We start from the raw sequence: 22,831 nt of genomic DNA, 5'->3' as shown, positions 1-22,831 counted from the left end.
TTTTCAAAGGGCTATCACAGGGCATGACAGATCAAATGACTTTCCTGTAAAATTCAAGTTTTCCAATTAGAAAGGGATGGAATCTGGAAATTAATTCCACTTGGAGCTATAAAAATAGCTGCGTGTTAAACAGGTTAGCAGGGAATACCAAATGGAAATTAGGCTTGTTAGCTGCAGACTTTAAGAGCTGTCAGTACCACATAAAACATGATTCCCACTCAAATTAGAATGAGTTTTTGAATTTGTCAGTCTTAGCAAACACCAATGAAGGAATTCATTTTTTTTAAGAATCGACAGTCTCATTAATGGTATTACATTTTTATTTTTTTTAAAAATGGCTGTTTCTTTGAGGTTCATTTAAAACTGGTAAATAAAGTTCAATAATGACATTACTTTACATTCATGAAAAACAGAATCACTTGCTAAACAACAGCAGCTTGACAAATGAGAATCACAATGGTGCTTTAGAGCAATCCCGATTTAAATGTAGTTTCCAGTGCAAGTCAAAACACACTAGCTTCTATTATAATTTAAAACTAACAGAAAATGATATTTGTTTCTATTGATAGCTTTTATAGTCTGAAAATAATTATAGCTCATTGTATTGTAGTTTGCAACCTCACCTTTTCCAAATATTTGGCAAAAATCTGCGTATATCGATTTAGTGTTAAAACCCTGAAGTAGAGAGGCAGATATTGTTCAGAAACCATGTACACAAGTTTAGTGCAATTCGGACATTTGCGGCTTTGACCAAACACCTAGAATATGCAACGTACTGATGTACAAAATGGTCTAATGTACAAAATGAATACATTTACTCACGCTGGAAATCTAAAAGTAGAAAATGCTGGAAATACTCAGTAGGACAGGCAGTATTGAAGAGAGAGAAACAGAGTTAATGTTTCAGATCAATAACCATAAATCAGAACTAGAAAAAGTTAGGGATTTTACAGTTTTTAAGTATGTCTAGACGGGCAAGGGGTGGGACAGGGGAGGAATGATTTGTTATAGGGTGGAAAGCAGAGTGGTTAAATAATAAAAAAGAATGACGGTGCAAAGCAAAAAGGGGCTGGTAATGATGCATGAAAAAGGGGAAAATTGGTCAAAAGGAGTTGTAAACGTTAACAGTAGAATGATTACCAGTACTGGCTCTTTGCAAAAAATATAGAAGCAGTGGTTATGAAGATAACTTACCGAACTTAATGTTGAGTTCAACAATTTCAGATCATAACATCACCCCCACATTTTCCAGACAGCTGTTATTTAAAGCCCCCGGGACTATTTGATTCTTGTAAAGAAAAACTTGCACTTACATAGCACCTTTCACAACTTCAGTATGTAGGAAGCACTTTTTTAAAAAATACATCATTACTGTTATAATGGTCACTGTTGTAATGCCCTTGTCCATTACCACTCCTTTTACCTGGCTCCATCATCCCTTTTTGTCATTTAATCACTCTTGCCTACCAATGTATTACATCCCTTTCCTGTTGTTCTTTCCTTTCCTTGTTTAAAAGACTGTTAAAATCTAACAGTATTGAATTAAACCTTAAATCTGTTTCTCTTTCCAAAGATGTTACTGAATATTTCCAGCATTTTCTGTTTTTAATTAAGTGTCCTTCAGGTTCTGTTGGGACGTGCTACAGAGCCATTTACAATGGTCACAATAGAAATGCTTCGATTATCAGATGTTATACATACAAGTCAACTTCTGGGACGAATTCTGCAATCCAACATTCATCTACGGTACATATAATACACTGATTTTAAACACTGGATGTTTGCTGTTTCCAGCAACAAGACAGGCAGGCAACATCCAAATGAATGATACTTTATTGGCTAATATCATCCTGCCAAGTTGAAATTTGACTTCACTTGAATTTATGACAATACTAAAAATATTACCAATAATACCCAAATATTCAGCGTAAATCATTCTTGGGTTTAATTTGTAACCAGACTTGTTGGCAAGTACACCTCCAGTGTAAGCATGACTTTACTAAGCACCATGGCTAAATAATGAGAACACATTTTGATACACGGAGTACATAGTTACTTTTTAAATATCACATTGAGGTCATCAGCATTGCATTCAGTACCTTCTATTCTTATTTTGGTGGACATTGTCAGGAATAATAACGATACAGCAAGAATAAATTAAGAGTAAAAAGGGGTTAAGAAGAAAGTCTCCGATCCAGTTCTGTTGTATTGCAACAATCCTTTATATATAGTTACTTTTTCCATTTCTCTCTAAAAGCTCCTTGACCATTTTCTCCAATGAAAAGAGGTGTTCATCTGTATCTTCTGGAACAAGCTTTCGTAAGGAGTTGGCAAGTTCAAACAAGTACTCCGTGTTCCTTCCACTTTGCCCAACAGCATTTAAAATCTGCAGAGCCATGTCTTCCAAGGGTGCTGGGCCCAAGTAATTGGGATTATCACATGTTCCTATATATTGCATCACAGGGAAAGGATCTATTGAAGTATCCTTAGGATAAAATGTGACAGTAATGGTCCTGTAACCATCTTTTTCTCGAAAGTCAAGATATTCCTTCACCTCGTCTTCCTTTCCATCTGGAAGCTTATACACCACACCCCACACAAGGCCCTGAACATAAACATATAATATGGTAATACATTGGTCCAAAATAAGAATACATCTTATCCAATAAAGAATTCCACTGGTTTACTGCAGAAAACAAGTTTAACCAGATATACAAACTTCACAAACATGGAATGGGCTAGTTTTGTGATTGCATTATGGATAGGTGAGCAATTAATTATATATGTTTAGCATTGCAAATATTCATGTTTTGGATTGATGAAATTTGCACCCTTTCGTCCTCAATTAACATGGCAGATTCGAACCCAGCTTGAATTGCTCCATATAAGTGACTATATTGCCACACACAATGTACAAAGGATTAATATTCATGAAACTTTAGTTTACCATTCCCCTCCATTCTTACCTGAATCAATTCTCTTTCAGAGAGAATTGCTTAGCATTCCCTCTGGGGAAGTCTTTGTATGTAATATGCATCATTCTCAACCTCTTGGTTGAGATCAGAAACTCAACAAGGAACAAAATGCTTCAGAATTCTTAAAATCTACAGTATTTACACTGATCCAACAAATTGTTTAGTGAAAGCTCTCACCAAAATAATCAAACTCGACTGAAAGCTTATCTTTATTCCCACACAATGCAACCGGGGGGGGGGGGGGGGGGGGAATCAAGCTTTTGTAGCACCTCTTTCAAAAGAAAATTTGAGATCTCAATAAACACAATTATGGAACTACTATCGATAAGCATCGCATTAAAATAGGGAATAATTCTGACATATTAAATTAAAATGGTGTTTAGCTTTACACAATCAAAGGTAGCAGAGAACAGAAAGCCTCTGGCCTATCATTGAAAAGGTTCTGTTACTGTTTAGTGAATATACTATTTGATGTGCTGTGGTTTATCTGCAGGAGATCAGCATTTTACTATTATTTACATTTTCTGCCGATTTAATGTGTTGAGCAGAAAACACACAACCATCCAGAAATGATGGCATAGTGTTTATGTTACTGGAGTAGCAATCCAGGGCCTGAACCATGATTCAAATCCCACCACAGCAGCTGGGGAGTTGAACTTCAGTCAATTAAATAAATCTGAAATAGAAAGACAGTATCAGTAATGGTGACCATGGAACTAATAGATGGGCTTTAGGGGGGAGAAATCTGCTGTCCTTGTCTGTTCTGGTATGATGTGCGGGTTAGGTTGATTGGCCATGTTCAATTGCCCCTTAGTGTCCTGGGATGCGTAGGTTAGAGGGATTAGCGGGTAAAATATGTAGGGGTAGGGCCTGGGTGGGATTGTGGTCGGTGCAGACTCGATGGGCCGAATGGCCTCCTTCTGCACTGTAGGGTTTCTATGAATTTCTATGATTCTAAGTCAACAGCAATGTGATTGATTCTGAAATGGCCTAGCAAGTCTCTCAGTTTTATCAAACTGTTGGAAATTTACCTGTGGCAGTTCTCAAAGGCACCTAATTAGCACCTTCAAGAGCAATTAGGAATGGGCTGTAAATGTTAGCCTTGATGTGGAGATGCCGCCGTTGGACTGGGGTAAGCACAGTAAGAAGTCTCACAACACCAGGTTAAAGTCCAATAGGTTTATTTGGTAGCACAAGCCACAAGCTTTCGGAGTGCTGCTCCTTCATCAGGTGAGTGAGAGTTGTGTTCACAAACAGGGCATATAAAGACACAAACTCAATTTACAAGATAATGTTTGGAATGAGAGTCTTTACAGGTAATCAAGCCTTAAAGGTACAGACAATGTGAGTGGAGAGAGGGTTAAGCACAGGTTAAAGAGATGTGTATTGTCTCCAGCCAGACTTGCCTGGGCTTGCAAAACAGGACTTGCTATTTTCAGTTTTTATCTCAGATTTCCAGCAACAGCATTTTGCTTTTATTCAAGCACCATCAGCCTCTACTCTCCTCTGTCAAAAGTACTCAGTAATCCAGGATCATCCCAGAATGAAGAGCTAAACCTTGGGTTTGTTTTCTTATTACGAACGACCTTCTTAAGGATAGGGTTAAAGAGAATCCTAAGGCGTTCTATAGGTATGTCAAGAACAGAAGGTTGGTTAGGGCAAGTTTAGGGCCAGTTATAGATGGCAGAGGGAAGTTATGTGTGGAACCGGAGGAGATTGGTGAAGCATTGAACCAATATTTCTCTTCGGTGTTCACGCAAGGGGACATGAATATAGCTGAGGAGGACACTGGGTTGCAAGGGAGTAGAATAGACAGTATTACAGTTGATAAGGAGGATGTGCAGGATATTCTGGAGGGTCTGAAAATAGATAAATCCCCTGGTCCGGATGGGATTTATCCAAGGATTCTCTGGGAGGCAAGAGAAGTGATTGCAGCGCCTCTGGCTCTGATCTTCAGGTCGTCGTTGGCCTCTGGTATAGTACCAGAAGATTGGAGGTTAGCGAATGTTGTCCCATTGTTTAAGAAGGGGAACAGAGACTTCCCCGGGAATTATAGACCGGTGAGTCTCACTTCTGTTGTCGGCAAGATGTTGGAAAAAATTATAAGGGATAGGATTTATAGTTATTTGGAGAGTAATGAATTGATAGGTGATAGTCAGCATGGTTTTGTGGCAGGTAGGTCGTGCCTTACTAACCTTATTGAGTTTTTTGAGAAAGTGACCAAGGAGATGGATGGGGGCAAGGCAGTGGACGTGGTATATATGGATTTTAGTAAGGCGTTTGATAAGGTTCACCATGGTAGGCTTCTGCAGAAAATGCAGATGTATGGGATTGGGGGTGATCTAGGAAATTGGATCAGGAATTGGCTAGCGGATAGGAAACAGAGGGTGGTGGTTGATAGTAAATATTCATCATGGAGTGCGGTTACAAGTGGTGTACCTCAGGGATCTGTTTTGGGGCCACTGCTGTTTGTAATATTTATTAATGATCTGGATGAGGGTATAGTTGGGTGGATTAGCAAATTTGCTGATGACACCAAAGTCGGTGGTGTGGTAGACAGTGAGGAAGGGTGTCGTAGTCTGCAGGAAGACTTAGACAGGTTGCAAAGTTGGGCCGAGAGGTGGCGGATGGAGTTTAATGCGGAGAAGTGTGAGGTAATTCACTTTGGTAGGAATAACAGTTGTGTTGAGTATAGGGCTAACGGGAGGACTTTGAATAGTGTGGAGGAGCAGAGGGATCTAGGTGTATGTGTGCATAGATCCCTGAAAGTTGGGAATCAAGTAGATAAGGTTGTTAAGAAGGCATATGGTGTCTTGGCGTTTATTGGTAGGGGGATTGAATTTAGGAGTCGTAGCGTTATGTTGCAACTGTACACAACTCTGGTGCGGCCGCACTTGGAGTACTGTGTGCAGTTCTGGTCCCCACATTACAGGAAGGATGTGGAGGCTTTGGAGAGGGTGCAGAGGAGGTTTACCAGGATGTTGCCTGGTATGGAGGGGAGATCCTATGAGGAGAGGCTGAGGGATTTGGGATTGTTTTCGCTGGAAAGGCGGCGGCTAAGAGGGGATCTTATTGAAACATATAAGATGATTAGAGGTTTAGATAGGGTGGATAGTGATAGCCTTTTTCCTCTGATGGAGAAATCCAGCACGAGGGGGCATGGCTTTAAATTGAGGGGGGGTAGTTATAGAACCGATGTCAGGGGTAGGTTCTTTACCCAGAGGGTGGTGAGGGATTGGAATGCCCTGCCAGCATCAGTAGTAAATGCGCCTAGTTTGGGGGCGTTTAAGAGATCCGTAGATAGGTTCATGGACGAAAAGAAATTGGTTTAGGTTGGAGGGTCACAGTTTTTTTTTTTAACTGGTCGGTGCAACATCGTGGGCCGAAGGGCCTGTTCTGCGCTGTAATGTTCTATGTTCTATGTTCTAAACACTTCTCCCTTTCTCACCCCACCCTCAACAAGTGTAAAGGAGTTCATGCATTAAATTGATTAAATCTGTTGCCTCTTGTTACCCCCTTCCTCTTGCCCAGCATGCTAAACCCAACCAGACTTTGCCTTCCTACCCTAGCTTGAACCTATATCATTATTTCCCCATTATCTTTGCCTTGCTCATCTTGTCCATGAGATCCATTATCTGCTCCTTTATCAGCATTTTCAGTGAACTGTAATCATCCACTTTCCTATCTTGGCTGTCATACCGAGTTATTGCTTTCAAATTGTTATCGCCACTCATCAAGACACTCATCCTCGACTCCTCTGATGAAGCCATCTTCAACATCCTATCCCTTGTTTTGTTCTTGTTGTCTCTCAAAGACTGTGCCCATTTTACTTCAAACTGCATTTTTGAACTATAGGTTTCGAGCCCTGTCAAGCACTACAACAGTTCTAATCAGTTGCAAATTACACATTCTGACTGGGATCATGGTGCACTATCCCTTCTCATCCTGTCTACAGCCTTTGATAGGAGTCACCCATGCCACCCTGCTCCAATGCCTCTTCTCCATTATCCAGCTTAGTGAGACTTCTTTTAGTTGCACTTTTATTTATCGTGAAGACATGGATATCCACTCAAGATGTTATGGGGCACCGGGATGGGTGGATAATATAACCATCTCAGCTCCTCCAGTTGAATTGGTTTCAAGAACACAAAGGTGAGATTGAAGTTCTGGCCATCCTGATGAACAGCATTTGATCACACTATCCAATATTAGCCAGAGAAGCTCCTACTTCTGTTTGTAGCTCTGCATGCCAGTCCTGGAGCTCCCATGGATCTATCCTTGGCACTCTTCTACACCACATCTACATGCGAGAATTCAGGTTCTACATGTATGTCAATAACATCTAGCAATATTGCATCACCGCCTCACTTGATCCCTGCTCTACATGCTGTCAATTCATTTATCAAACGGCCAGGACTGGATGCGCCACAATTTCATCCAATTAAACATTGCAAGACCATAACCATTTTTTGGTCTCCACCATAAATGATGTTGCCTAGCCCATTCTAAAGTCCTCCATGGCCAGCGAGGTTGAAAAATGGCAAACTTAAGAAAGTTGAGATAAAGAAAAGTGAGAAATTATAGCCTTGTTAGTCTAACATCTGGGGTGATTACTGGAATCAATAATTAAGGTCAGAGTGACTGAGCACTTGGAAAAAAGTCGATTAAACAGCTAAAATGGATTTGTAAAAGGTAGATCATGTCTAACAAACTTAATTGAATTGTTAGAGAAAGGAACTAAAATACTCGACAATGGAACATCTCTTGATGTAGTTAATATAGAACTTCGGGGGGCATTTGTTAAGGTTCCAAATTATGAGACTGTTAGTTAAATTTCAAGCTTGTGGAATTGAAGGCTAATCGAGATTATTTGTGAGAGAGAGAACGGAGTGTACTAAAGGACATGCACTCAAAAGGGAAGGAAGTTTCACAATGATCTGTGCTGGAACCTCAACTAATATATTCAAGCATGTTGATGCCAAAAGATTGACAAATATACTAAGTAATGTAGATTGGAGCATAACATTGCAAGGAGATATTGATGGATTAAGTAAACAGACAAAAATGTGATGGGTGAATTTCAATGCAGACTAGAGCAAGATAATCCAATTTAGACTAAAAAAGGTGAGCATTATTTAAATGATGAACAACTAGAAACAGTGGATGTCCAAAGAGATTTCAAATTTTCTCATATTCAAATCACTCCATAACTTTGCTCCTTGCAATTACTGTAACTTTCCCCAGCCTTGCAAATCTGTAAACTCATCTCGTCTTTTACATGGTACAAACTTCAAAATTGCTGAACCATTAATAGCTATATCTTCAGTTTCCTGGGCCCTAATTTTAGCACTTCCTCCCTCAGCCTCTGTCTTAAGATGTGCCCTAAAATATATCCATTTGATCAAGCTTTTGGTCACATTGGCTCTCCAATTTTGCTTGATAATGTTTCATTTAATTGCCTTGGGATGGTTTACTATATCATGGTGCTATATAAATATCAGCTGTTGTTGTTGAACAATAGTATGTTATAGATGTAACTTGGTGCATTGTTCAGATCATATTGAGCAAAGCAATGTTCTCATGTGATGCTTTTTGGGGATCTATTTTTAAAAATGAAGAGAGGCCTTTAAATGGCAAATAGTGAGCATTACAAAAGAATAGTCACACAATTTGAAACTAATCTGCCTTGCAGGATCTATAGTTGCCATTTATCACCACCACATTCCTACTGAGAAAGACAGAATCAAAGCAAATCTGCGGATTAGGGTGAAATGAAAGGACAGACTGTCAAGACTGACATTAAACACCCTGTGGGCACAAAATACAGTGAAACAGCAAATTTTGCAAAATCTATGATTTACAATTATAAAGCATTTTAACAGAGAAAATAACCTGAGGATCTTCACAGAGTTGGAAATTGGATGACAGCTAAAAGAGAGAGAGAGAGACAGGTTGGGTAGGCATAGGTTCGGTTAAAGCGGTGACTTTTTGGGAGGGTTATCGGGAAAGAAGGGAAATAGAAAGACAATGAGCTGTATGGAGAGAATTTCATGGGAGGACAGGCAACTAATATGTTAACTTGCATCGAGAACTAACTGGAACACAGTAGAAAAAGTGGGTATACATGGATTTGGATTTATTTGGAGATCGGTTACCAGTGATGTCCTGCAAAGCTTGATGTTGGAAACTTTGCTCTTTAGTATTTTTATTAACTTGAAATGTAATAACATTCAAGGCCATGGGCCAAGTGCTGGAAAGTGGGATTAGTGTAGATTTAGTGTTGTTTTTGTTGGTGCAGACTTGATGGGCTGAAGGGCCTCTTCTGTACTGTGTGACTATGATCTAGGTCGGGGTAGGATCCGCTAGATATGAAGAGCTGTGTAAATGTCATGATTGTAGGTGGCACTTGATAGCTTCAGGTCAATCCTGATTTGATTGGCACGTGATGTTTAACTGGGAAAAGTGCAGTGTTATGCATGTGAGCAGGATGAATAATAAAAATATGTACACGCTTTAGAGAAGAGCACTAAATTAGGCAGAGAAAGAGAGATCTGGGTATTCCAGTGCATAGATCTGTAAAGACTCACATACATGCCATGCAGTGATAGCCAGAGTGAGGTGCATTTATGAAGAAGGGAATATTTAATCATATAATACCCAACATAAGGATATCAAGCAGCTAATATTTTAACACAAGGTTTTAGAAAAAAATTAGGCATTTAAATCGTAAATGTAAAGCTAATAAGCTTGCCAGTATTCGATTGTAAAACTCAAGGACTAATTGTGTCAGTGAATTAACTAAAATATGAAAACTTGACTACAATGTAAATTAATCATGGTACAAGTTATGAAATCATACATTGTTTAGAAGAACAAATTATATAATTTTGTATTCTAGAACAGGGAGTTCATCCTGGGAATTCTGCCAGATGACTGGGCCCTCATCCAGTAGAAAAAAAGAGTTTTGACTACCCCACAAAATGCTGAATAAGTTAAAATTATAGTTTTGTATTACTAAGCAACCAGGAAGCCATTTTGATTGAGTAGCATGCTTACAATAGTTGAATGAACAAATGGCAAACTATTATTTTAAGGTGTCAGATTGTAATTTGATTTAAGAATGTCACGAATAGATTGACAAGTTGAATATTAAATGACATCATATTAAGTTAATTGCTGGGTTTAACCTAAGATAACTGAATTGTATAATTGCTCAAGTTTTTGGCACAAAAGTGGATATCTGCGGAGAAAGCTCAGAGCAGTTGTTGTGTCATTGAGCCTACCTTGCATCCCCCCTTCAGCCAAAGTTTTTGTTTGTCTGTCTATTGTATGTTTTAATAAAGCTAGTTTTAAATATAAAATTTTATTACGCTTTAAAGACTGAGTTTTGTTTACCTTTGCAAGAGTTTACTTATCAAAGTTGTTTTTTAGAACTTTCTAAAGTAATCCGGCCACCGAAACAAAACTTCCCACTACAATTTATAATAAAATTAAAAAACAAAGTACTGTATTTTGTCCTTGTACATTTATTCTAACAGTGGCCAAACCATAAAAGAAGTGTCCAGTTTTGATCTCCTCACATATCATGTGGTAGAGGCTTTGGGAAGGGAGCATCACTTAATGCCTAGCTTGAAGCATCTTAGTGTGGGAAGGGGTGGGTACCGCTGTAGTAGCTAAATGAGCTGCAAGGACATGGGTCAAATTAAAGACGTTTTCATGAGACTTTCTGCTAATCAGCCAGCATTAGATTTAAATCCTATGCAATAAACACGCATGCTGAAGTTTGACGTAGTTTCCTCTGCCTTCCAAGTTTGGACGCTGATAAATAGAGGTACTATATTTTGCTGCAAAGTTTGTGTTATTTGAGAGTTTAGATTTGACCAATATGCAATTCTATAATTTTGAAGAATTCTGCTATTTTGCACGTTTAATCAGCTAATAAATATACAATGGCTTGCTGTTGCCCCTACACAGAGGCTTAAATATTTCAAATACTTTTAATGAACGCATAAAAAAATCTTAAACCGAAGGACTGATTTACAATTATACATTATTCTTTTACCTCAGGGTCTTCAACAAGTGTGACAACTCTTCCAGGCTACAGGGATGGAATAGAAATACATAAAGTCTTAAGACGTGTATAATCACACAATTTAATTATACTCTGATTAAGGACAAGCCAACATTGGTCTAATTTTAAAAGACGTCAAAATAAAAAAATATTTCCTTGCATTTCAACGAAACTGACATATACTTGGGCTCCAAATACTATGGTTCCAGTAACAAACGCATGACTTAGACCAGAATTTTATTAATTACAGAACACATTGTAACTTGTCCTTTCAGAAATCATTCTGCAGATTGCTTATTTGTCCACTCTCAGAGAATAATAGTAATAAGATTATCTCACTATTCACAGGCAAAGTCAGTCACTGCATTCTATATTTTAAATTATACTTAGCATTGCACATTTGAATGTACTGAATCTTAACCCATGTGCTATTATGAACATCTAATTAGATGTATTCTAAAATGTTCTCTAAGTTTATTCTATTTGTACAATAATTTTAGCATTTTACTTCAATGGAAATAAATCTGGGGGGGGGGTGCTGATGCAAATTTTAATTTTATTAATTAACATAACCTCAATTTGAAGAGGAAACACTGATTATATAGTGAAATAATATATTGTCTAAGGTCTGGGACTAGCAAGTCATAGGTGGCTCGTTCGAATTTCACCATGACAGGTTATGAAACTGAATTCAAATAATTCTGGTAATTTATAGGCTATATGAACTTTTGTAAGCAAAAACCCAATTGGTTCACTCAATTTACTACTCCCATCTGATTCAGCCCAAATGGGAATCCAGTTCCACATTCCCACAGGCAGCTAGGGGATGAGCAATAAATACTCCAGTGCCAGTGTCAATCACATTCCAAGGCCTGCAAATATTTGATTGCCTTAATCTGATATTTCTGGATTATATACGGTAGATATATTCACAATACAATACCTGTGATAAACATGCTGCTTTCAATAATCAATAAACACCAAGTTGTTTTTGTCACATACAGAAAATGTTTCTTAGTTTATTACATCTTTGAACCACTCCTGTCAACATCCTGGGGTTAACATTGAGCAGAAATTGAGCCATCCATTAAAATACTGTGGCAGCAGAGCAGGTCAAAGGTAGGGAATTCTGCAACAGGTAACTCACCTTCTGTCTCCACAAAGTCTGTCCATCACCTACAAGGCACAAGCCAGAGAGTGATAGAATAATCACCACATGCCTGGATGAGAGCAGCTCCCACAACACTCAAGAAGCTCAATTTAAGTCAGGACAAAGCAGGCCACTTGACTGGCACCTCATCCACAAGCTCAAACATTCACTCCCTCCACCACCAATACACAGTAGTAGCAGTGCGTACCATCTACAGGATGCACTGCAGTGACTGACCAAGCCTCATTTGACAGCACCATCCAAACCCACAACCTCTACCACCTAGAGTTATAAGTGCAAGACACATGGGAACACCACCACCTGCAAGTTCCCCTCCAGACCACACATCATCCTGACTTGGAACTGTATCACTGTTCTTTCACTCTTGCTGGATCAAAATCCCTTCCTCATAGCACATGGGTGTACCTGCACTAGATGGACTGCAGCAGTTCAAGTTCACCATCACCTTCAAGGACAACAAATGTTAGCCTTGGCAGCAATGCCCACATTCTGAAAGAACAACAAAAAAATCCCCAGAGAAAATGTACAACAAAAGGTCTGTCTTTGCACTAGAAAAAGAACTGAAAAACCAAGTACAATTCTCATTTTGAGTGAAGAATTACCAACACAAGCAGTAATTCTCCACTCAGGAATTCAAGTCGTGTCAGAGTTTGGATCAAGACTGAACTGTGGTATGGAGCAGTCCTTCTGGTAGAACCTAAACTGCATCAGCAAGCAAGTTATTGGTGGGTGGTCTTTACAGAAATGATGGGGAGTTGGCAATTGGACAGTGTTTGACCTGATTTGCCCTGCTTTGTTGCAGTGCAAGTCTGAACCAGTATACCCGATACAGGACAAATAATAAAAACTAAAAGTCTTGAGTGTTGTATATGTCTATACAAAGACATATTGTATGTCTTTAATAAACAAGCATGATTGTTAAACCTGGAGTTATTTGAAAACGTCACAAAGAAAATGATAGTGCACTTCCATAATGTGTTCCCTCATCAAACATTCCTAATCGAGTTAAAAACTGAATAAAAAAGCCCAAGGTATAACATGGAACTTCAATAAACAATTGGTTTAAAATACTTGGGATGCACAATTCCAAGTTGGGAAGTTTTGAAAGGCTTCATGCAGGGTTCAGTGCTTGGGATATATACTTTTCTCATCTTCATTCATGTCCTGAATATTGAAGTGAAATACAAGCTGCTCAAACTTAAGTAACAGCACTAACATAGGGAAAGATAGAAGATGCTGATACATTGCTAATCTAAATTCTGCAATTTAACTGCAAAGACAAATGGCAAAATTCAACTTAACACTGCTAACTATTACTTAAGAATTTAAGAACCAAGAAATAAGAGGAAAAAGCCATTCAGCCCCTCAAGTCTTCTGTGCCATTCAACATGATCACGATGATCAGCAGTAGAGAATTCCAAAGATTAATGATTTGAGAAGAAATTCTGCTCATCTCTATGTTGAAGGGGAGAACTCATTCTGAAAAGGTGCCTCCCTTGCTCTAGATTCCCCTGCAAGAGGAAACATTCTTTCAATATCTAGCCAACCAAGCCCCTTAGAATCTTATGTTTCAATATGGTAACCTCTTATTCTTCTAAATTCCATGCGTTTACGCCCAACCTTTTCTCATAAGACATTTTCTTCATCCCAGGAATCAACCTAGTGTACCTTCGCTGGACAGCGTCCAATATATGTATATCCCTCCTTACATAAGGAGACTAAACTGTAAACAGTCCTCTAGGTGCTTTCTCATCAATGCCCTATGCAATGGTAGCAAGGCTTCCCTACTTTTATGTTGCGTCCTCCTTGCAATAAAGGCCGACATCCCATTTACTTTCTGAATGACTTGTTGCACCGGCATAACAACTTTTTGGGATTCATGCACTAAGACACCCAGATCTCTCTGTACTGCAGCATTCTGCAGTCTCTCTCCATTTAACTTATACTCTTTTTTTCTGTTCTTCATACCAAAGTGGACAGCCTCACATTTCTTCACACATTATTCTCCATTTGCCATATTTTAGCCCACTCATTTATACCCATTGCAGACTTTTTGGGTTGGATTTACAAATTGGTGGGGGGGGGGGGGGGGGGGGGGGGGGGCGGAAGACCTGACGCCCAGCATGATGCTGTTTTTAAATGTAAATGCCCTAATTGTTCAAGACTTGAGATTAGCACCCAAGTTATGGAACCAAGCACCTCCAGAAGATGGGAGCTGCTTGCAGAGCACCAGCAGCAAAGGCAGATGGCAACCTTCAATATCTAGAGGACTGTTTACAGTTTTAGTCTCCTTATGTAAGGAGGGATATACATATATTGGATGCTGTCCAGAGAAGGTACACTAGGTTGATTCCTGGGATGCAGAAAATGTCTTATGAGAAAAGGTTGGGCGTAAACGCATGGAATTTAGAAGAATAAGAGGTTACCATATTGAAACATAAGATTCTAAGGGGCTTGATTGGCTAGATATTGAAGGGGGCCTCTTTGGCCAAGGGCAGCAAGGTGGCATAGTAGTCAGCACTGCTGCCTCACAGCGCCAAGATCCCGTGGTCGACTCTGGCCTTTGGTGACTGTGTGGAGTTTGCATGTTCTCCCTGTGCCTGCGTGGGTTTCTTCCAGGTGCTCTGGTTTGCTCCCACAATTCCAAAAAGCTTGCAGGTTAGGTGGATTGATCATGCCCCTTAGACAGATTAGCAATGATAAGTGTGTGGGGTTTCAGGGCCAGGGTTGGGGAGGGGGCCTGGATAAAATACTCTGTCAGAGAGCTGGTGCAGACTCGATGGGCCGAATGGCCTCCTTCTGCACTGCAGGGAATCTAAAAAGATGGATAGAGCAGGCATGGAGCGCAGTATCAATGAGGAAGAAAGGGGCCTTATCGGAAAAATGAAGGTTCTGCACTTGCATTGACACAGTGTTAACTAAAATGTCAAAACAGATGGACAAATAAACTTTACTTAGCCCCACAGTGACCGTGACAGCAGTTCGGGTTCACTGAAATAAAGTTCAAGAATTCAATTTTGCACCAAACAGGCCCCATGACAAGCTCCTTAAGGAATCTGAAGGTTCCCTAACTGAAGGCAAGCAGATGCCCTGTTGCTCCCCTGCCGGTCTTTCAATATTACAAATTGACCAAGGGCATCGGGATCCCAAGGTGATTGTGAGGACTGCAATTATGAAATTGCCCCCACAACAGGCTCCCTACCTTGGAGCTCTTTGAAAATCTAGCCCTTTTGTGCACTCCTCACAACTTGCTTTCCTACTTATCTTTATCCTGTCAGCAAACTTGGCAACAATACATGCAGTCTCTCAACCAATTCATTAATATAGATGGTAAATACTTGAGGCCCCAATATTGATCCCTATGATACAACACTAATCAAACTTTGCCAACCTGAAAATGACTCATTTATCCTGACTTTATTTTTTGTTGTTAGACATATCCCTCTGTACCAATCTTACCCATTGAGTAAGATTGGTATAGAGGCTATGGGCCAAACATGGGCAATTAGGACTAGCTTAGTGGTTTAAAAAAAGAGGCGGCATGGACAAGTTAGGACGAAGGACCTGTTTCCATGCTGTAAACTTCTATGACTCTAATTTACTATCCACGCTAATATATTACTCCCAACACGTAGCTCGTAGCTTGTGTAGTAACCTTTTAGGTGGCACCTTATTGAATGCCATTTGGAAATCCAAATAGAATAGTTCTACTTGCTTCCCTTTATCCACAGTAAGAAGTCTCACAACACCAGGTTAAAGTCCAACAGGTTTATTTGGTAGCACAAGCCACAAGCTTTCAGAGCGCTGCTCCTTCATCAGATGAGTGGGAGTTCTGTTCACAAACAGGGCATATAAAGACACAAACTCAATTTACAAAATAATGGTTGGAATGCAAGTCTTTACAGGTAATCAAGTCTTAAAGGTACAGACAATGTGAGTAGAGAGAGGGTTAAGCACAGGTTAAAGAGATGTGTATTGTCTCCAGCCAGGATAGTTAGTGAGATTTTGCAAGCCCAGGCAAGTCGTAGGGGTTACAGATAGTGTGACATGCATCCAAGATCCCGGGTTGTTTGGAGCGCTCACCTGATGAAAGGGCAATGCTCCAAAAGCTCATGTTACCAAATAAACCTGTTGGACTTGAGACTGATGAATTTCTAAACGCCCGATTACTACTTCCATAATCTTGGATTCTAGTATTTTGCCAATGATAGATGTTGGTCTAATTGAAGCTTCCTGTCTCTTTCCTTTCTTGAACAGAGGCATTACATTTGTGGTTTTTCAATCTACTGGGACCTTTGCAGAAGCTAAAGAGTAGTCGAACATTATAACCAATGTATAACCACTTTTTAAAAAAAAGTATTTTTAGGACATAGGCCATCAGGCTGGGCCAGTCCTACTTGCCCTTGCGAAGGTGGTGGCGAGCTATCTTCTTGGACCGCTGCAGTCCATGTAGTGCAAGTACAACAATAACACTGTTAGGAAGGCAGCTCCAGGATTTTGACTCAGCAACAATGAAAGAATGGCAATATCGTCCCAGTCAGAATGAGGAGTGGCTTGGAGGGGAACTTGCAGGTGGTGTTGTTCTCATGCATCTGTTGTCTCATGTCCTTCTAGGTGGTAGAAATAATTTCTCATTACTGCACTGATCTCATCCTATAAGATTACTCTAACTCCTTTTCCTTGAAATGTCAAATACTCTTGAATGGTCAGTTCTCAGCCTTGATCACCTTGCAACCACTTCTCTGCAATTGCTATATCAAACCTACTTATTTTGTATTTTTACCATCAATTCATCTATCTTGTCATGACCGCTTTGTGTATTCAGTTAAAGAGCCTTAAATTCTCTCATTTTACCATTTTTCCCTGCTCGCTAGTGCACTCTTATGTTTGTATACTTTGTCCTTTCCTGTCACAGCCTGGTTATTATCTGTATCAATACTCTGCACTATTGCCTTGTCTTTACTTATAAATTTTCTAAACCTACCCAGACCATTTAGTTTAAAGTCTTCTCCATAGCCGTAATTATTTGATTTGCCTGGATACTAGACCTGGCAAATCAAATTCGAGAGAAACTCATGCCAATGGGACAGTTCACTCTTCCCTCACTACTGGTGCCAGTGCCCTATGAATTAAAACCCAATTCTCCCACATCAATTTTTGAGCCATGCATTCAACTATTTGATCCCATTGGCTAATTTTCTCGTTCCTCAGGTAGCAATCCAAATATTACCTTTGTGCTTCTGCTCTTTAATTTAGCACTTAACTGTTCATACTCCCTCAACTGATGTTGTTGGTAGCCACATGGATCATGACAACTGGATCAAGTCCAAGAGTGATGATATACTAATGACTTTTGGTGTATAAATACTGTAAGCACCAATTAAAAGAAGGTTCTGGATATATAGTCAGAACATTCTGGTAGAAGATACTGGAGAATATGTTGACACTTTACAATGCAGAGGTCAGATCATACTTAGGGAACATGTACGAATACTTGAGGGATAACAAAGGGGAAAAGATATATGGTGAAAAGGAATAAGTGACAAGGATTATTTAGATAAACCCAACTGTTTAACCTAGAGACACAGAGACCTCTTAAAAACACAAAATATTAAATGGTGAAAACTTATTGCCTTTTGGACATATCTCTTTAGCCTTAATTTGAAACACTGGATTCTGGGTAAAATCTTTGCAATTTCTTTTATGTTCAGAAAAGTGACTAGTGGCTTTTATTTTGAACTGCAATTCCATTTCATACTCAGAATTTTTCACATGCCCGTGTTGCTGCCAATACTTCTCTTTTGATTGTGGTGCATCTTTGTTCTGCTTCTGATAATGACCTCGAGGCACAGTAAAATGGTCTAGGTTTGCCATCACTCTGCACTTGAAATAATACTGCTGCAGACCTGTTGACAATATTTCTGCTACTATGGCCTGTAGTTCTGGGTCGTCATGTGCCAACATTTCAGAGGAGATTAAAAGTTGTTCAATATTTTCAAAAGCATTTTGCTAGTCCACATTCCAGACCACTACTGACCCCCTCTCAACAGTGGTCTCAAAATACTCACTGACCTCTGCAAAATTTGGTAGGAACTTGCCTACTTAATTGACAATCCTGAGGAATCATTGAAGCTCAGTAATGTTCTTGGGTGTGGAAGCTCTGTTTACTTTTGTTCTTTGTGGAACTGTAATTCCAGTAGTTATACTATGTGACCTAAAATTTTAATCATAGGTTTAGCTCACGTTGTTCGTTCAGTATTAGCCCTGCGTCCTCTTAGGACTGCTGTACCTCTGTGGTCATGCTCTTCTCTCATGGAGCCATGTACAAGGGTATGTCGTCCATATGGCATATTATCATGCCTTGTAGGATCTGAGACATTGCTCTGTGGAAAATTTTAGGAGTGAATGTAATTTTAAATGGTAATCTATTAAAAGAATAACGACAATTGTGATACAAATGTGGCCAACAGTCTGGATTCTTTGTCAAAAGGCAGCTGCCAAAATCCACTGTTTGCATCAAATTTGGTATACAAGAGTATTCTTGTCAAGTTTGGTGAGATTCTCATCCACTGAAGCCATTGGGTGGATCTCACATTCCACTGATTTGTTTAGTTGCGTTAAATTCACACAGATTCGAATAGAGCCATCTGGCTTTTGGACCATGACCATTCTTGTATACCATTTTGTTGCATGGTGATCAATGAGATAACCCTTTGCTGTTGATTTCATCCTTGACTTTGACCCATGCATGTGCGCTTTCCTCTGTGCCAAGAGGCAAATTGATTTAGCATCAGCCCTCAGGGTGATAGGGTATTTGGTCTTTAGTTTTCCGATGCCTGTAAATAATTTTGGAAATTCATTTCAGAATGGACTTCTGCGATGCTCATCAACTTTATAGATTAGTTTCAATTTTAAGCATACCTTTCTGTTTATTAGAGAGCATTCTTGATTTTGAATGACAGTGAGGTTCGAAGATTTCTCTATTTTTATACTTCAACTTTATCATGAGTTGGCCTTTAACTTTCAATGTCGTTTCACCAGAACCCTGTAATTTGATAGACGGAGGTGCAGTATAATCTGCTTGAGCTATTTTACTTTGTCTGGATTGCTCCTGTGTTTAATTTGAACTCTATGGGATGCTCATCCATTTTTGAGTTTCAGACTCCAGTATTTATTTCCAGTTTCATTTACCCCCCCTTGGATAGTTGGTTCCTTCTCCCTTGATACTTCCACTTGCTGTATTTGACTCTGCTTTAGTATTTTTTCCCTCTTTAAATGTTGTCAGCATTTTTGGGTGACAGTTTTGAAAGGCTTTTCCTTCCAGTTGTGACACTCTACTCCTTTTGCGAGACATTTTTCTTGCTTGTTCCCACCACATTGGAGACATTTCTGGATGGCAATTTGAGTGCTTTCCCTGTTTTGGTGGGTTTAGGCTTTTGTGCACTCTTCTGGCCAACAAATTGAATGGTCTCACTCGTTCTACTCCGCAGGATCTCATGTTCATCACAAATACTGTTTTCGGAGTTCCATTTGTCTCGCAATCTGCACTACTTTCATCAGTGTTAAATCCTCTTGTCTGTAGGAGGTCGGATAATTCTTCGAAGACTTCTAGACAATTCTGTCACAAATCAATTCATCCCTCAAGATAATAATTGCAATTCTCTGTCAACCTGTATAGATCTTTAATGACAAATCTGTGCTATTGCCTGGTCTTTGCCTTCTCTTGTTAAATTTGGCCCTTTTAATGCAAGCTTCTGTGGACGCTGAAATATGCATCAAATGCTTGCAGGAATTAGAAGAAACATAAAAGATAGGTGCAGGAGGAGGCCTTTTGGCCCTTTGAGCACTTCTTCGTAAGAAATTGAAGTCTCATCAACTCTCTGCCTTGCTGTCAGCAATAGATCCGAACTGCATAGTATACTGATCTGTGTTTTGATTTCTTTCTTTTGTAAGCCAGAAGCAGTTCTATATTTCGTGGGCTTCCAGTTGTCTCAGTTCTTGGCCATCATGAGCCTTCAGTATTCCAAAACGGTTCTGCGAATATAGTGTGGTTTCCATGCTTCGCCTGAGCTTTGGAATTGTTTCTGTTTCACTGGTGCTGCTCATTGCTTTGGGTCTGTGCTCACTGCTGTCCGGACTCCAGGTTTGTGTGTCTCAGCTTGCATCTTCTGCACCCGGGATGCTCCAACTTTCTGGTGAGTCTTGAATCTGTTCCCTCTTTCCAAGATTGCTGACTTGCTTGGTCTGTAGCAGATCAGGTTCCTTGGGGTTGGTCTGTTCTTTCAAAGTAAGCTGCTCGAGACTATAGTTGTTAAAACCATTACTCTATTTACATATTGGGAACGCTGCACAAAGTTGAAACTTCTCCCTCCAGATCTGTTACTTAATCATCATGTGATATTACATCACCGCCACATGCTACTTTGCTCTCACTCCCTTACCTTGGGATACTGAGGATATTGCATCATCCTTATTGCTGCCCAGATGAGATCAGCCAATTTAATGTATCAGAACTAAACCCGAGATTGGTCTGCAAATACAGCACCCTGACTTTAAAAAAAATGCAACTTATCTCATTATTGCTTTATTTACACCTTTGATTTCAAACATAGATAAAGTGTTTGGTGATAACACTCTAGCATTGATGCAGCTAAAATTAATCTTTGGCTGCCCATTATTGCTAACCATCTGCATAGTTTTTTCTTCTCAACTCTACAAGTTTGTCAGCAAAGATAGGGCTGTGCTGAAATAAACAGAACTAATCTGAACAATAAGTATTGAGGACTGAGTCACCATTGAGCAAATGTTTGGCATTTAATGCTAGACTTACAACACAGACACCAGCATGCAAAGTGTTAACATTAAAGGTAATAAGGGAGCAATGCACCTCAAAAGTCCCATTAGATTAGCCATAACACCAAAATGCCTTGGAAAATGTAGCAGATGAACTCCTGGTCAATTTAACTATGGTTTGCATTTTTTGCTCTGGTCTGTCTTAAAGCTTCTTGGTTTTGGGAGATTTTAAAATGGCTGGATAATTTAGCCACGATGATTATGTGGCGTTTATCAGAAAGTTAAAGTCACTCTCCCAATTCTTGGCCTGGATTTTGCAGTCAGTGGTGAAGCAATGGTGGTCACTGTTGTGCCCCGCAACTGAACAGCCTCAGATAGTGCCCACCCATGTATGCATTTGCCGTCACCTCCTCTAGGTATTGGAACCAGCACCAACAGTTAACACAGTACTCCAGTCATCCTACATGGGCCACCTACACCAGTGGACACGCAGACTCCTCTAAAGGACAACACTGCAAACCCTGCACCCACTGAGCACACAGACAGAATGCTCCAGTTCATCCACACTGAGGACACCAGCCTGAGAAAGTCAACACCACTACCAACTGACATAACTACACACTCTTGGTGTTTGAGCAAACCAAACACAAGGTTCCATCAAGGACTGGTCTTCAAACCTCATCTTTCTACAACAAAAAGTGGTGGAACGAAAAGGAGATGTGATGGGCTATGCACCAGCTTAATCCATACCTCACCATATGTTGATAGTTATGTATTGTTAGCCTGTTTAATTTGTACATTACAAAATGGCATGCACAGTTTCCATTCACACACAATATCATACCACTGGTTGCCCTAACTAAAAGAGGAACATGGAGACTGAGGTGATGGAACAGGGTCGTGTGTCAGGCATATGGAAGTTCTCCCTAGGAGGGCAGGCAGAGTACAAGCATGAAGTAGCTGCTCAGTTAGTGAATACACAACTGTTTGTTATAATTCTGTCGCCAAGTGTCTGGGAACTCAACAACATTTACAACGGTGACCAAGGGAGGTATTATTGGGGTAGATGTGTTTTCTTCAGACATGGATTTAGCAGCTGTCGCAAAAACCAAGAAGCAGAGACTGGTTATCCTACTCGGCAAGAAGTCTCACAACACCAGGTTAAAGTCCAACAGGTTTATTTGGTAGCAAATACCATAAGCTTTCGGAGCACTGCTTCTTCATCTCCATATCCTACCCGGCACCAGGAGGGACAGATCCTGTTTGCACTGCTCCAAATGCATACGGAGCAGAAGAGTGACCGTGTGGAGAAGGGGGGGGGATCCGAGGGGGACAGACAGCTGGCTCCAGGGCAGGTGGAAACCTGTCACTTCACCGGGATTTAAACAGCCGCCACAACTGGGGACGGTTATTGGGATCAAATGTCAGCCACCCCCCTACCCCCTACCTGACTCACCTTGCCCGGGACGCCCCGGTGGTCGGTGCTGCCCTGCCAGAAGCGACGGATGTAGCCCCGAATGTAACCCACTAACTTCTCCTGGTAGGGGAAATCCACTTTCCAAATCAGCGAGCCATAGCCGAATATCCACATGTCTGCACACCCTCCCTCCCACGATGACTGACTGCCCCGTGTCCTTATTTGACCGAAAAAACGGATCGCGAACTGTTCGAGGGGGGGGGGTGGGGGGAAGATGCTGCTGGTGAGTGACCCCGGAGCAACCAAACCGGGAGCCGACTCCGCCCTCCCCCGCCAACGGCGGGGCCCCGGCCAGGGGGCGCAGGCGCAACGGGCCGCCCAAGGCCTGACGGGAAATGGAGTTC

The 22,831-nt window shown here is 40.3% G+C and overlaps 2 protein-coding genes across 3 annotated transcripts in view; one reads left to right on the top strand and one right to left on the bottom strand.

The window, feature by feature from the left end:
* Positions 1–330: 330 nt before the first annotated feature.
* chac2 (ChaC, cation transport regulator homolog 2 (E. coli)) lies at positions 331–22,808 on the bottom strand. 2 transcript variants are annotated; one of them, XR_013499648.1, is made up of 4 exons: positions 22,467–22,808; positions 11,038–11,073; positions 1,677–2,605; positions 331–847 (listed from the first exon to the last, which is right to left on the bottom strand). XR_013499648.1 is itself a non-coding variant. In XM_078229847.1 (3 exons), exons 1-3 carry the CDS (start codon positions 22,599–22,601, stop codon positions 2,222–2,224), a joined length of 555 nt encoding a protein of 184 aa, XP_078085973.1. In that variant the 5' UTR covers positions 22,602–22,801; the 3' UTR covers positions 331–2,221. The 2 variants fall into 2 exon arrangements, 1 of the variants encoding a protein (XP_078085973.1); XM_078229847.1 differs by having other exon boundaries at positions 331–2,605; positions 22,467–22,801.
* Positions 22,338–22,831, top strand: part of asb3 (ankyrin repeat and SOCS box containing 3) — a 71,008-nt gene continuing 70,514 nt past the window's right edge. The window contains exon 1 of the mRNA XM_078229846.1: positions 22,338–22,550. The gene's annotated coding sequence lies outside the window, so the exon portion shown is untranslated. The remainder of the gene's footprint in view (positions 22,551–22,831) is intronic.

Source organism: Mustelus asterias, chromosome 15 (genome assembly GCF_964213995.1).
Source record: "Mustelus asterias chromosome 15, sMusAst1.hap1.1, whole genome shotgun sequence".
Taxonomy (NCBI): Eukaryota; Metazoa; Chordata; class Chondrichthyes; order Carcharhiniformes; family Triakidae; genus Mustelus; species Mustelus asterias.
Note: the sequence above shows the minus strand (reverse complement) of the source record. Positions and strands in the feature narration are given on the sequence as shown.